Source organism: Felis catus, chromosome C2 (genome assembly GCF_018350175.1).
Source record: "Felis catus isolate Fca126 chromosome C2, F.catus_Fca126_mat1.0, whole genome shotgun sequence".
Classification (NCBI taxonomy): domain Eukaryota; kingdom Metazoa; phylum Chordata; class Mammalia; order Carnivora; family Felidae; genus Felis; species Felis catus.
The window spans coordinates 120979457-120995309 of NC_058376.1; the positions used below are offsets into that span (position 1 = coordinate 120979457).

The following is a 15853-nucleotide window of genomic DNA, read 5'->3' on the forward strand; positions in this document are numbered from 1 at the left end:
ATCTTTTCCAAACAGTACTGTCATTAATATTCTTATGCTTACATTTTTGTGCATATTTTTTATTATTTCTCAGAATAAATTTCCAGTAGTAGAAATCCTGGGTCAAAGATGTATATGCTTCAAATTTTGATATATATTTTTGTATTAGTTACACTAATTTATATTCCCATCTAGACTACTGGATGTAAATGCCATTTCTCTCTCTCTTTTCTAGCCCTTTGATTTTCTTCTTCTGTAAAATGGGGAATCTAAATATTTCTCTTTTATTATATCATAATTTAGTGAGATAATGAATGTAAATATTTGGCCCAACTTTTGGCACCTAATAATAAGTGCTTAATAAATGCCAGGTATTAATAACATGAAATATCCATTTCCCCACAACCTGCCAATAACTGGGTAACGTCATTCTTTCTAATCTTTGCTAACATGATCGGAAAAATGACATATGTTTTTTAATGTTTATTTTGAGAGACAAAAAGAGCATGAGCAGGGGAGGGGCAGAGAGAGACAGAGACACGGAATCTGAAGCAGGCGCCAGTCTCTGGGCTGTCAGCATAGAGCCCGACGCAGGACTCAAACCCACAGACTATGAGTTCATGACCTGAGCTGAAGTCCGACACTCAACTAACCCAGGCACCCCGGAAAAATGATACATTATTTTAATTTGAAATTTTGGGATGTTAAACAATTTTTCATGTGTTTATCACACTTTAGTGTCTCTTCTTTTTTGAATTGCTGTGCATTTTCCATGCTTTTAAAATTTGCTCTTTTTCTTATTTACATTTGAGAAATTTTTGTATATTGGGAATGTGGACCTTATCCTGATTGATAAGCATTTCCCTGCATTTTGTCATTTTCAGTTGATCTTGTTTATGGCACTTTTTTTTTTTTTAACCTTATAGAGGTAAAAATACATTTTTAGATTGCCAACTTCACCATTTGGCTTATGATATCTGGCTTTCTCTACCCTAAAATTACCAAAATTTTTGTATATAGTTTTTTCACTTATATTTCTCACATTAAAATTTTTAATCCTTCTGTAATTTATTCTGTTATAAGATGAAATACATCTTATATTTCCAACTGTTTTATTTCCAAATTGTTAGTTAGATGCCCCATCCCTTTCTTTCACTGGTTTAAGATGCCTCTTATATACTACATTTCTGTATACACTTGGACTGCTTCTAAACTATTTGGTTCAATCAAACCTTCATAATTCTTAATATATAAAGCAGATTTCCTTCATTACTTTTTAATGTTTATTTTTGAGAGAGAGAGACAGAGTACGAGCAGGGGAGGGGCAGAGAGAGGGAGACACAGAATCTGAAGCAGGCTCCAGGCCCTGAGCTGTCAGCATAGAGTCCGATGTGGGGCTCAAACCCTCAAACCATGAGATCATGACCTGGGCCAAAGTCGGACACTTAACTGACTGAGCCACCCAGGTACCCCTCCTTCATTACTTTTTAATATTCTTCCTTGCTTGTTTATTCTCCTAAGGAAAGTGGAATCACTTTGTAAAGTACCCCCACCCTCTCAAAAAAATCACCTTGAGATTTTGATCCAGGTTTTCAGATTTCTTGAAGCAAACAGTAAATCTTGAATGTACTTTTATTTTATTTTATTTTATTTTATTTTACTTTATTTTATTTTATTTCTTTCTCTAATTTAATTTATTTATTTATTTAAAAAAAAATTTTTTTTTCAACGTTTATTTATTTTTGGGACAGAGAGAGACAGAGCATGAACGGGCGAGGGGCAGAGAGAGAGGGAGACACAGAATCGGAAACAGGCTCCAGGCTCTGAGCCATCAGCCCAGAGCCCGACGCGGGGCTCGAACTCATGGACCGTGAGATCGTGACCTGGCTGAAGTCGGACGCTTAACCGACTGCGCCACCCAGGCGCCCCTATAATTTATTTATTTTTATAGTTTACATCTAACTTAGCACATGGAGCAGCAACGATTTGAGGAGTAGATTCCTTAAGCTCCTTGCCCATTTAGCCCATCCCCCCCTCCCACAACCCCTCCAGCAACGCTCTATTTGTTCTCCATATTTAAGAGCCTCTTATGTTTTATCCCCCTCCCTGTTTTTATATTTTTTGCTTCCCTTCCCTTGTTCATCTGTTTTGTCTCGTAAAGTCCTCATATGAGTGAAGTCATATGATTTTTGTCTTTCTCTGACTGAGAAATTTCGCTTAGAATAATACCCTCTAGTTCCATCCACGTAGTTGCAAATGACAAGATTTCATTCTTTTTAATTGCCGAGTAATACTCCATTGTGTGTGTGTGTGTGTGTGTGTGTGTGTGTGTGTGTGTGTGTGTGTATATACTTAGATATCCATAGTTGGTTATAGTAATGATTTCTATCATTTTTCTGTTTTTTAGATTCCTGAATTTGACAACTTGTACCTGGACATGAATGGAATCATACATCAATGTTCCCATCCTAATGATGATGATGTTCACTTCAGAATTTCAGACGATAAAATCTTTACTGATATTTTTCACTACTTGGAGGTGTTGTTTCGCATCATTAAACCTAGGAAAGTGTTCTTTATGGCTGTTGATGGTGTGGCTCCTCGAGCAAAGATGAACCAGCAGCGTGGGAGGCGTTTTAGGTAAAGCATTTGTGGTTTATTTGAGAATACTCTTTAGATTAATAAAATGTATTATTTTAAAGATAATTGGCTTAATGCAGTGCATCTTCTTTTCATGTTTCTTTTCTGCCTAAATTCCCCCAGAAATGGAAATAACTGATTATGTCACATTATATCAGTCAAGTAAACAAATTAGTAACTGAAGTGAAGTGTCATTCTCAAAGCTGTGTTGGGCTGTGTAAAGTTACTATTATTTTCATTCGTAAATTTTTAAACTTCTCCTTGATAATAGTGGTACAATTGACCCTTGAACAATGCAGTGGTCAGGGGCACCAATCCCCGCACATATAAAATGTGCATATAACTTGATTCTCCCAGAACTTAACTACTAATAGTCTGTTATTAACTGGAAGCCTTAGCAATAATATAAGCAATAAACACATATTTTGTATGTTATATGTATTATATACTGTATTCTTACAATAAAGTAAGCTTAGAGAAAAGAAAATGTTATTAGAAAAATCATAAGGAAGAGAAAATAGATTTACGGTACTGAACCATATTTACTGAAAAAAAATCAGTGGGGGCACCTGGATGGCTCAGTTGGTTAAGCATCTGATTTCGGCTCAGGGCATGATATAACCGTTCGTGAATTCAAGCCCTACGTTGGGCTCTCTGCTGTCAGCATGGAGCCTGCCTCAGATCCTCTGTCTCCCTCTTTCTTCCCCTCTCTACCTCACTCATGTGCACTTTCTCCCTCCCTCTCTCTCTCTCTCTCTCTCTCTCTCTCTCTCTCTCAAAAATAGACATTAAAAAAAAAATCTGTATACAAGTGGACCCACAGAGTTCAAACCTGTGTTGTTCAAGGGTTAACTGTAGTAGAGAAAACTCCACTAGTAGTCTGTCCTGAACCAGAGAACTACAAAGTGAAATGAGAGATTGTTCTAATGGAAACATCGTTGACAATTTAATTCAACAAACATTTGTTAAATGCCTAGACTGTGGGCTAGATGCTGACTCTGATTGAGCATTGGTCCAAATTGGTTAGAAAAGCAAGTGAGACTAGAAAATGATTGGTGGAGTATGAGAAGAGAGCTGAGTTAGGACATTTGAGGTACTATCCGCCCCAGTGTGTGAGGTGGACAGTAGGAAAAGTAAAAATGAGAAGAGGTACATAGAGTTTTAAAGTCAAAATCCTGGACATGTGAAATAGTTTTTAAAAACAATGAGATCATGTTGTGTCCTTATTTACGAGTAGGATAAGTAAAGTTAAGAGGGATGTTAGAATTGATGGAAAGAAACCCTGAGTTCTGTGTGTTTGATGGGTTGTTAGCATAATGAATCCTTTCATTACAACAGCAGGTAACGGAGTGGAAAGGGCACCTGTGAATAAAATATGGAAATGATCAAGGAAGGTGGGAGTGCACCTTGGAGAAGGCTAGCAGTGAGAATGGGAAAAGGATGGAAAAAAATACTGATTTAAATATCAAAAGAGGAAAGATCTTGAAGATACTGGAACACCTGTGAAATTTCTTTTTTTAATGTTTACTTATTTATTTTGAGAGAGAGAGAGAGAGAGACAGACAGACAGACAGACAGACAGCATGGTGCATGTGGGATGGGGAGGGGCAGAGAGAAGGAAAGAGAATCCTGAGCAAGCTCAGTGCCGACAGCACAAACCGTGAGATCCTGACCCAAGCCAAAATCAAAAGTCTAGACGCTTAACTGAATGAGCCACCCAGGCTCCCACTGTGAAATCTTTTTTTTTTTTAAGTTTATTTACTTATTTTCAGAGAGAGAGAGAGAGAGAGAGAGAGAGAGAGAGAGAGGCAGAGAATCCCAAGCAGGCTCTGCTGTCAGTGGAGAGCCCGACACAGGGCTCGAACCCTTGAACCATGAGATCATGACCCAAGCCGAAACCAAGAGTTGGACACTCAACCAACCGAGCCACCCAGGCGCCCTATCTGTGAGATCTTTAAAGACAAGTACCATCTCTTGGTAAATTTAGAGTCTCAGGTACCAACCTAGACTTACTTAATTTGAATCTCTAAAAATTGGGCCCTGGAAACCATTTTTACCAGATTCCCCTGGTATTTGTTAAACTAATTTGGGGGAGCTATTGGACTAGAAAATCTAGTATTGAGAAAGGATTATATAAGCCCACTGTGTCAGTCATTGTTCAGTTGCAGAAATAGAAACCTGGCTATTTTAAGCAGAAGGGGATATAATGCAAAGAATTAGGTGCTTATAAAAATCATTTTAAGAGCCAAAAGGATGGGAATTTAGGTGAGCCTTCAAGAGTGACTTCAGAACAGCACTATAGAAGTGAACCCACAGTGGCACTATTACTACAGCATTCAGGAAGGTGAGGAGTTCACAGGCCCCCACCAGAAGAGGTGGTTCCAGGAATGTATTCCTTTATCTGTGATCCAGGGATTAAGAAGGTACTACCTGAACTATTGGCTCCAAAAATAAATCACTTTAGTTGTAATTCAGCAATCAGGAAGCCACCACTGTATCTGTTAGCTCCAGAGCCCCAGTGTATCTGGTAGATCTGCCCTGCCCCTTGCTTCTCAGCACCTATGAAACTACTGAATATTGGTAACTCTTCTATTATTGATAAAATACACATATCCTATAAACCCAGTGCCTCAACAATGATATACACTTCAGCACACAACACTTCCACCTTCCAAATCTTTTATGGAGGTATCTGACTGACGGAATCTAAGTTGTATCCTTTCACCTAGCTGCAAGGAAGCCTCAGAATTTAATTTTTTAGCTTTCTAACTTCTCCCCTATCAGAAGACAAACTAGGAGAATGAAATGGATGTTGAGGGCCAATCCACCATAGCCATCGAAAGCATTTACTAAATATTGTGCTGACACAATATTGAGTGACATTGAATCCTCCAGTCAGCTTTTTCTCATTTTCCACAGAGACTATATTCTCCATTCATAATCTTTTAATTACTTATAATGTTTCTGCATCTCATACTCATTTTAAAATCTGCTGCTGTCTGCTCTCATCCCTACCACTAAAACTCCCTTACAAGATTACAAATAGACTTTGTATGGCTAGAATTCTCTCTGTATATTACTTCATTTATTTATAGTTTTTAACAATGTTGACCATTCTTTCTTTCTTGAACTTCCTTTCCTTGACCTTTATGTGACCACACTCTCTCTGACTGCACCTTCTTGATCTCCCTGTTATCTTCTCTTCCTCTGCCTTTTTCTTAAATACTGATTTTTCTTAAGGTCCTGTCCTTGGTCCTGAGTGATCCTATCCAGTGATTTTAATTACCGTGTCTATACTGATGACTCCCAGATTTATCTTCTTGGTGGATATCTCTCTCTACAACTCCTGTATATCCAAATGTCTCCTAACTATCTCCTTTTAGATACCATAGATACATTTCAGGCTTAACATGTTCAGAACTGAACTCCCATTTCAAAACTGCCTTCCTTCTGTTTTCTATTGCGGTGAATAATAACACCATGCAAATAGCTGCTCAACCAGAAAGTCTCAAGAGCAATTTGGACGACTTCTTCCTCATTCCCTATACCTACCTCCTGTTTATCCATTCTCTTAAATTTGTCATATATATTTCCTTCTTTTCATCTTTACTGCTACTGTCTCAGCCTAGGCTACCGTAATCTTCCACCTGGATTGCTTCAATAGTCTTTCCTTGTCCCTGTCCCATACATTCTGTATATTGCAGCCACATTAAACATTAGGGCTGTTAACTTTTCTGTCTCCCCACTGGAGTGTAAACTCTGTGAAAATAGGAATCCTTTCTGTTATATCTCCAAAACTTGTCACATAGTAACATTGAGTAATTGTTTGTCCAGTCAAAGGAAGGAAGGAGAGAAAAGAGCAAAGAATGGCTTCTATTGGAGAAATTACAAATAAGTTGATATCTTCAGAGTTTTTGCTATCTTGAGGGGGTTGGTAAGAGAGAGAAGTTACATATGAAGAAGAGTTATTTATCATAGAAATGCAGTTCCGCAGGCACAGTAGATAGAGCTAGTATCAAGTACATAAAGCAGAGCTTCCTAATGTAAATGCCGCATGGTATACAGTGTGCCACAGACGGGTTACAGGAGAAGCAGAACATTGGGAATCGGGATGCCTATTTTCAAACCTAAGTCCATCTGACTCTAAAACTCACGTTTCTTTCTAGTAAATCCTGTTGCTTCAATAGTGACACAATTTTGGCAAATCATGATGGCATTAATGTTACTAGGCTTTGATTTTAAATGTTTTTTATGTACCTTTTTAGTGCAGCGGGCAGCGCTTCAGTCTCATGAATGTTTTTTATGAGGAAACGCAAATTGTGCTCTATTGCAATTACAATTTTACAATTATTTTTATGTAATATTCTTAGAGATCATTTTAATAATGTGCTTCCTGTTTGATATTATTAGTCAGTGTAGAATGTATATATAATGAATGCTTAATGCTCTACTTTTGAACTTATTTGTAGAATCGATTTGGTATATAGTTAAGAAGAGAATTATAAGTATTTGTATTGTTCTGGGTCAGTTTTAAAAGATTACTTTGAGGCACCAGGGTGGCTCAGTCGGTTAAGTGTCCAGCTTCGACTCATGATCTCACGGCTCAGGAGTTTGAGCCCCGAATAGGGCTCTGTGCTATTCAGCTCAGAGCCTGATGCCTGCTTCAGATTCTATGTACCTCTGTCATTCTGCCCCTCCCCCACTCATGCTCATGCACTCGCTCTCTCTCAAGAATAAATAAGCATTAAAAAAATTTTTTTAAAGAATTACTTTATAAGTATTTGTAATTTTCTGTATCAATTTTATACTGTTGTAATGTTCTCCTTCTATAGTTATCTGAAAAACTCAATTCTTTAAATAAATAAAAACAAACAATTCTGAGGCTCATCTTTATCAATTATAATCATTTCAAAACTTGTGTTATGTTTTGAACCTCAAATTGGTTAGTTAATATTTTAGTTACAAAAGCATCTAAATAACAGTTTACTTTATGTAAAGATCTGTACTTTTCCCCAAAAACCTTAAGATATTTTTTCCCTTAACATTTAAGGTCAGCAAAGGAGGCAGAAGACAAAATAAAGAAGGCATTAGAAAAAGGAGAAACTCTTCCTACAGAGGCCAGATTTGATTCCAACTGTATTACACCAGGTAAATTCACTGAAAGAAAAATTTTGAGAGATTTAAATGTAAATGTAAATATTTTTTCAGATGTATTTTTTTTTCTGGTCTCTATTTTGTCCTTAAGATTCCATTTGCGGTTTTCCCAGTTGTGTCTTCTCATGAGATATCTTGATCACCTTGATTATAAGTGCTCCTATGAAGACCCACTATACGGATTTACAGATGTTGATAAGAGCAGCTGTGGATAGGACTCTCCCAGATGCAGACTTCTAAACCTAGAAGGATCTTACAAGATCTGTCCTACTCCCACCATTTGTTTGTATGAAAACTGACTCAGTGAGGTTGAGTCACATCCATGGAACTAGCCTGTCATGTAGGATAAGAAACCCATTCTCCTAGTCCGGAGCACTTACTATCATATTTCTTAAAGGCAGTTAAAATTCTGTGACTTTAAGAGTAAATTAATTTATTAGTATTATAACTTTAAATTAGTTTTATATGCAACAACATACTCTGTACTTACTAGAGCTTTGTCTAACATCATTATAATCTTCTACTTTGAAAAAAACTTAAAATCTTATTTTTTTTCATGACTTCTTTACTAACTATGGTAATTTTGTCTTTCACTTAAGTGTTCTTATCATACATTGGTTGATTTAATGACCAGTTTTATCCTGATGTGGTTTAAGACCGTGTTGCCTTTGACTATTGACCCTCTGGACTTTCCCTGAAACATAATCACTGTAAATTCAGTTTCCAGAATAATAATTTTCCAGGTAAACAGTAATAATAATAATAGTTGTTGTTGTTGTTGTTGTTAGTAATCTGATTATAGCTACAGGCCTTAAAAAACATTCAGAAGCCAGCAGAGGAAATAGAAGATTGAGATTCATTAGAGTTGAAACTCTGCCCTTGTGTGAAGATACTGAAGCATAGTTCTCAGGCAGTAGTAATATTTCTTGATTTAGCTACATGAAATTAACTTCATTTTAGGGTGAGCAGTGAAATGAGAAACATTGTAATATTTGCTAGGGAAAGGCATGAGGGCTTTTCCTCCGGAGGATTACCTAGCTATTCCTACCCAGCTGGATACTCAGATCCAATTTCATGTTGTTTCTGGGAACTCATTCTTTTTTATGTCTCTCTCAGATTAAATTTTTTATTTTTATTTTTTTCAGATTAAATTTGTTAAAACTTTTTATTTATAGGGACTGAATTCATGGCCAGGTTACATGAACATCTGAAGTATTTTGTAAATATGAAAATTTCTACAGATAAATCGTGGCAAGGAGTTACCATCTACTTCTCAGGCCATGAGGTTATTATCTTTTTTTATTTAAAGATATTTTTAAATTTAATATTCTAACGCACAGCATATTACCACATTTTTTTTTAACACGTATTTAGACTCCCGGAGAAGGAGAACATAAAATCATGGAATTTATCAGATCTGAGAAAGCAAAGCCAGATCATGATCCAAACACCAGACATTGTCTTTATGGTTTAGATGCTGACTTGGTAGGTATAACATTTATATTTATTACAACCTTATGCCATTTTAGTTAAATATCTAAGAGACTTTTATAAGAAGCTTTCTGGCTGTAGAAACAAATATTGGAAACATAATAATGGTTGCTACTTCTGCCATCAGCACAGTTCAAAACAATTAGAAAATGAACTCTTTTGGGGCATCTGGGTGGCTCAGTCAGTTAAGCGTCCAACTCTTGGTTTTGGCTTAGTCGTGATTCCACAGTTCAAGAGTTCGAGTCCGCATCAGGCCCTGTGCTGACAGTGCAGACCTGCTTAGGATTCTCTCTCTCTCTCCCCCTCTCTGTCTCCCCCCAGCTCATGCACACGGTCTCTCTCAAAATACATAAATAAAATTAAAAAAAAAAAAACTCTTGCCATAATTTATGATTAGCAGGTCTCTGTAGTTAGTGTTCACACTTGACTGATCCTTGTGCTATGAATACTCTGCCGTGGTCAGGGTAGAGGGGGCTTTTTAATCTCATGCTTGATACATAAATTTTAATAATACCTGATCTGATAGCTCCATGACCCAAATAACTTTACTATACTTTTTTCATTTAAACTTTTTATTACAGAAATTTTCAAACATAAAGTAGAGAAGTTATAAAATAATGAAACTTCCTATAGGCTTTATCCACCTTAAATAATTTTCAACCTAAAATAAATACTCTAAATATTAAATTACTTTCCTTTTCTTATCCCTAACCATCTATCTCCTTTCTCCTACTTCCCTTGACTCTTGAAGTGTATCCCAGACATTATATCATTTAATCTTTCTCTAAAGAAGGGTTGTTTGAAATAAATAACCATAATGCCATTATCATACATAAAACAAAAATTAATAATCACTGTTTAATATACAAATAACCATTTAGTATTCACATTTTCCTGATTGCTTCAGAAATGTTTGATCTTGTTTTGTATGAATTAGGTTGAAATAAACAATATATGTTGCAGTTGGTTGATATGTCTCACTAGACTATTTGAATGACTTACTTTGGACATTAGAATACTATGTGAGAAGGGCTCCTGGGTGACTCATTTGATTCAGCGTTCCATTCTTGATTTCAACTCCAGTCGTGATCTCAGGGTTGTGAGATTGAGCCCGCATTGGGCTCAGTGCTTGCAGAGTCTGTCTTAAGATTCTCTCTCTCCCTGTCTGTCCCTACCTTGCTTGTGCACGCACTCTCTTTCTCTAAAATAGAAAAGGAAAGGAAAGAATACTATATGAGAAAATTAAATGAAGATGACCTTTTCTAGTTTTTTGTTTGTTTAATTTTCACATAGTAGAGGTATTCTGGCCTCCAGAAGAGTCTCAACATTCCTCTATCATGGAAAAGCTGCAACCTCCAATTTTTTACCCATTTCCCCCATGGCGGATGGAAAGGTGTGAAAACCTAGAGAAGGTTTTGGGGATTTTTGTGGAGGGTGGGCAGGGTGGCAGTTACAACGGTGATGTGAGTCTAAGGTAAACATTTTTTCTTAGAAAAGTGCATTCATTTTACACCATTCATAACTTATGAGTGGATCAGATTTTGATATTTATATAATGTGCTGATGTTTTTATTAAATAAGCCTCTTTTTTTCTTCATAGAAATGTTTTTAATTTAATTGCTTTTATGAACCTGATACTATAAAAAATGAGAGAATAGAAACATTTTTTAATCGTTTTTCAACAGATTATGCTTGGATTAACAAGTCATGAGGCACATTTCTCTCTTTTAAGAGAAGAGGTTCGGTTTGGTGGCAAAAAGACACAAAGGTAAATCATACTGCATATATGTTAGAAGAAAGAAGAGCAATTAAATTAAGAATAGTGACCATTTAACAGATACATGATCTGTAAAGATTTTCTCCCATTCGTTTTTATTCTGCTGATAGTGTCATTTGATGCACAAAATTTTTAATTGTGACGATGTCCATTCTTTTGTTGCTTGTTACTTTTAGTGTTATATCCAAGAAATTGCCAAATCTAATGTTGTAAAATGTTTTCCCATTTTAAGAGTTTTGCAGTTTTAACCCTTACATTTAGGGTTTTGATCCATGTTGTTAATTATTATATTTGGTATGAGGTAAGGGTCGACTTCATGCTTTTGCATGTGGATATCCAGTTTTCCCAAAATCATTTGTTGAAAAGACTGTCTTTTTTCCCTTGGGTGGTCTTGGCACTGTGGTTGAAAATCATTTGACCATATATGCAAGGGTTTTTCCTGGGTTCTGTATTCTATTCAATTGATCTCTGTGTTTTTCTTTATGCCATTACCATGGTATTTTGATTACTGAAACTTTGTAGTAAGTTTTGAAATCAGAAAGGATGAGACCTCCAACTTTGTTCTCCTTTGTGAGGATTATTTTGGCTGTTTGGAGTCTCATAAGATTAATCATTTTTAGGATGGATTTTTTGTTTGTGTAAAAAATGCCATTGGGATTTTTTGTTTATGTGAAAAACCTGATTGGGATGGCATTGAATCTGTACATCCATTTGGGTACTATTTACAGTTTCATAGTAAGTCTTCCAGTTCATCAATACAGAATGTTTTACAATCATTGTGTCTTCTTTAATTTCTTTTGACAGTGTTTTGTAGTTTTAGTGTGTAAGTCTTTTACTGTTTTTTTTTTCTTATTTGTTTTCCCTTTTATTAAAAAAATTTTTTTTAATGTAGTCACCATGCTGTACATTATATCTCCAGGACATATTTATCGTATAACTGGAAGTTTTCACCTTTTGCCACCTTCACCCATTTTGCCCAGCCCTCACTCCTCTACCTCTGGGAACCATCTGTCATTCTCTGTGTCTATGATTTCAGTTTTTTGCCTTTGATTTTTTTCTTTTTCCTCTTTGGTCAAGTTTGTTCCTAAGTTTTTTACTCTTTTGGGTGGTATTCTAAATAGAATTGTTTCTTAATTTCTTTTTTGGATTGTTTGTTGCTGGTATGTAGACACAGCTGATTTTTATGTGTTGATCTTGTATCCTACAATTTTGGGGGATTCTATGGGATTTTCTGTATATGGAATCATGACATCTGTAAATAGAGATAGTTTTACTTCTTATTTTTCAGTTTGTATGCCTCTTATTTCTTTGCTTGCCTAATTGCCCTGGCTAGGACTTCCAGTATAATGTTGAATAGCTATAGTGAAAACGGGCATCCTTGATCTTAGGAGGAAAGCTTTCAGTCTTCTAACATGGAATATGATATGAGATGTTTGTTTTTCATAAATTCATTTTTTCATGTTTAGGAAGTTTCCTTCTATTCTTACTTGGCTAAGTACTTTTATCTTGGAAGGTATTGAATTTGACAAATGTTTTCTTTGCTAGTTAATTGTATGGTGATTTTCCTTTGTTTATTAATGTAATTTATTACATAGATTTATTTTTTTACATTGAGCCATCCTTGCATTCCTGGAATAGATCCACTTGCTCATGATACATAATCCTTTTAAAATGCTGTTGTCAGTTTAGGGACAACTGGCTGGCTCAGTCAATTAAGCGTCACACTTCAGCTTAGGTCATGATCGCCCAGTTTGTGGGTTCAAGCCCCACATCAGTCTCTGTGCTGATAGCTCAGAGCCTGGAGCCTGCTTCAGAATCTGTGTCTCCCTGTCTCTCTGCCCCTCCCCTGCTCATACTCTGTCTCTGTCCCTCTCTCTCTCTCAAAAATAAATAAACGCTAAAAAAAAAATTTAAATGCTATTGTCAGTTTATATTCTTACTTCTGGTTAAGCTTGAAGTATTGACCAATAGCTAGGAATATAGTCCCCTATACCAAGCCAGGGAAAGATAAGAAGAAAGAAATGATGGAGCCTCATCATTGAAGCTTTTGTCTGTACTGTAGTAGGCAGAAAAGTATATACTCACTTACATGTATGCTTTCTGCTTGTGGCCAGCCTTAAATGGGCAGAAACCACTGGTTTCTTAAATCTGTTATCTATTATTTAGGCTTTCTTAATTCTGAGAATCTTTCCAAAAAAAGCATAAGGCAGACCAATTATTTGAACTTTATTATAATTATACTTTTATCTTTTATCTTTATCTTTAGCAACCCTACAGCTTTCATATAAATTACATGCCTGGATTATAAGAATTAATTGTCTTCTAATGATAAGTTTTATTTTAAGCTTCGCTGCATTTTTAAAATTTTATTTTTAATCTTTATTTTTGAGAGAGAGAGAGAGAGAGAGAGAGCGCGCGCGCAAGTGGGGGAGGAACAGAGAGATAGGGAGACACAGAATCGGAGCTCCAGGGTCCGAGTTGTCAGCACAAAGCCCGACGGGGCTCAAACTCACAAACCACAAGTTCATGATCTGAGCTGAAGTCTGACATCTAACCAACTGAGCCACCCAGGCTGCATTTTTAAAGTTGAACCTTAAAGACACAACTAACTCTGTGTTGATCATCTTATTAATTACAGGGTATGTGCACCAGAAGAAACCACATTTCACCTCCTACACTTATCTTTAATGAGAGAGTATATTGACTATGAGTTTTCAGTACTGAAAGTAAGTATTAATATAGCTGTGGTACAAAGAAAATGTGTAAGTAGAATTTCCGTACAAGTTGACTTTTTCTCCATTTTGCTATAGGACAAGATCACATTTAAATATGATATTGAAAGGATAATAGATGATTGGATTTTGATGGGATTTCTTGTTGGCAATGATTTTATCCCCCATCTACCTCATTTACATATTAATCATGATGCACTGCCTCTTCTTTATGGAACATATATTACCATCCTGCCAGAACTTGGTGGTAAGAAAAGTTTAATATTTTTTTTGAGGCTACTTTAATTTAGCACTCATTCAGCTAACCGTAAAAATGTGACTCAGTTTATTAGATTATTACATGCACAGCTAAAGTAGGAAAAAAATTGGGGGTTTCTTTTGGTCTAAGACACTAAGCTCTGAGGTTATAATGTTCAGTGGTTCACAAGCAAAGAAAATGACAAGAGTTAAGCAGCCTCATTTACTGATACCTAACTAATCCTGCCTTTGATTATTTAAGAAAGCCAGTAGAAGATATAAAATGAGGGAAAGAGGGATGCCTGGGTGGCTCAGTCGGTTAAGCGTCCAACTTCATGAGTTGAACTTAGTATCTATTATAATTATACTTTTCTTTTATCTTTATCTTTAGCTACCCTACAGCTTTCATATAAATTACATGCCTAGATTATAAGAATTAATTATCTTCTAATGAGAAGTTTTATTTTAAGCTTCGCTGCATTTTTAAAATTTTATTTTTAATCTTTATTTATTTTTGAGAGAGGGAGCAAGTGGGGGAGGAACAGAGAGACAAGGAGACACAGAATCTGAAGCAGCCTTCAGTCTCCGAACTGTCAGCACAGATCCCGACGGGGCTTAAACTAAAGAACCACAAGTTCATGACCCTGAGCTGAAGTCTGACACCTAACCAACTGAGCCACCCAGGCGCCCCATCCTCGCTGCATTTTTAAACTTGAACCTTAAAGACATAACTAACTCTGTGTTGATAATCTGATTAATTACAGGGTATGCTCACCAGAAGAAACCACATTTCACCTCCTACACTTGTTGGAAATGTAGGAGGATTATTATGTGGACCTGGAATTTATTTTGCTTCAGTTCTTACATATTTTATATTACTGTCACATGAGTGTCATAGAAACTAGCACCAGTTATATTGCCCAACACTTGAGTGTTTTTCTTGATTAGTAGAATGTCAACATTCAACATTTTGTAAAAAGAATTTTGTGGAATTGTTTTGAAAAAATAATGTTAACTTTTAGTACAAATTTAGTTTTTGTTCCTTTTAGGTTATATTAATGAAAATGGCCATCTCAACTTACCTCGATTTGAGAAATACCTTGTGAAACTATCAGATGTAAGTAACTAGGTATTATTTTCCTGTCCCAGGGTAGCTATAAATGGTCACAAACCAATTACATAATACTTAAAGAAAAAGTTTTGGTACTTCTACTCCAATTGATCGTTCTGTATAATTTCACCTATTATTTTTATTTTTAATGCTTTTTGATTTTAACTTTCATAATAGTAGATGAGGTTCCCATGTGCATAAAAAAGTAACATTCTTTGATATCCTATGCCCTATAAGTAGCAACTATTAAAAGTTTCATTTGTATTCTTTCAGACATACTTCAGTTATTTTTAAACGAATTTAAATATTTTTGTATAGTTTGATCGGGAACACTTCAGTGAAGTTTTTGTGGACCTAAAGTGGTTTGAAAGCAAAGTTGGTAACAAGTACCTCAATGAAGCAGCGGGTGTCGCAGCAGAAGAAGCCAAGAACTACAAGGAAAAGAAAAAATCAAAGGTGTCTGTTTTTTTAGGTGTCCTTTCATTTTTTTAGCTGTTAAGGTAAAACTGATATTCCATGCTTCTCACTTTTCTTCTTATGATTTTTGTAGTTGCCTCATTTCATTTTCATTTTTTATTTTCTCCCATGGAACATTTAAAAAAAACTGGTTTCTTCTCTATTAGATCCTATCATTTAAATCTGATCTTTAAAAATCAATTTCTTTTTTTTTAATGTTTATTTTATTTTTGCGAGAGAGAGAGAAAGAGACAGAGCTGAGCAGGGGCAGGGCAG

The 15853-nt window shown here is 35.8% G+C and overlaps 1 protein-coding gene across 4 annotated transcripts in view; it reads left to right on the forward strand.

Moving 5' to 3' along the window:
- The window catches only part of XRN1 (5'-3' exoribonuclease 1), a 119517-nt gene that overhangs the window by 5519 nt on the left and 98145 nt on the right, over positions 1–15853 (forward strand). For 2 of the 4 annotated variants that reach the window (XM_045037486.1, XM_045037487.1), the window contains exons 2-10: positions 2387–2619; positions 7670–7767; positions 8949–9058; positions 9148–9258; positions 10950–11032; positions 13680–13767; positions 13852–14020; positions 15060–15127; positions 15440–15577. In XM_045037486.1, coding sequence (XP_044893421.1) covers positions 2387–2619; positions 7670–7767; positions 8949–9058; positions 9148–9258; positions 10950–11032; positions 13680–13767; positions 13852–14020; positions 15060–15127; positions 15440–15577 — 1098 coding nt within the window. Of the gene's footprint in view, positions 1–2386; positions 2620–7663; positions 7768–8948; positions 9059–9147; positions 9259–10949; positions 11033–13679; positions 13768–13851; positions 14021–15059; positions 15128–15439; positions 15578–15853 lie in introns of those variants that run through there. The other 2 variants (XM_045037488.1, XM_045037489.1) reach the window with 2 other exon arrangements.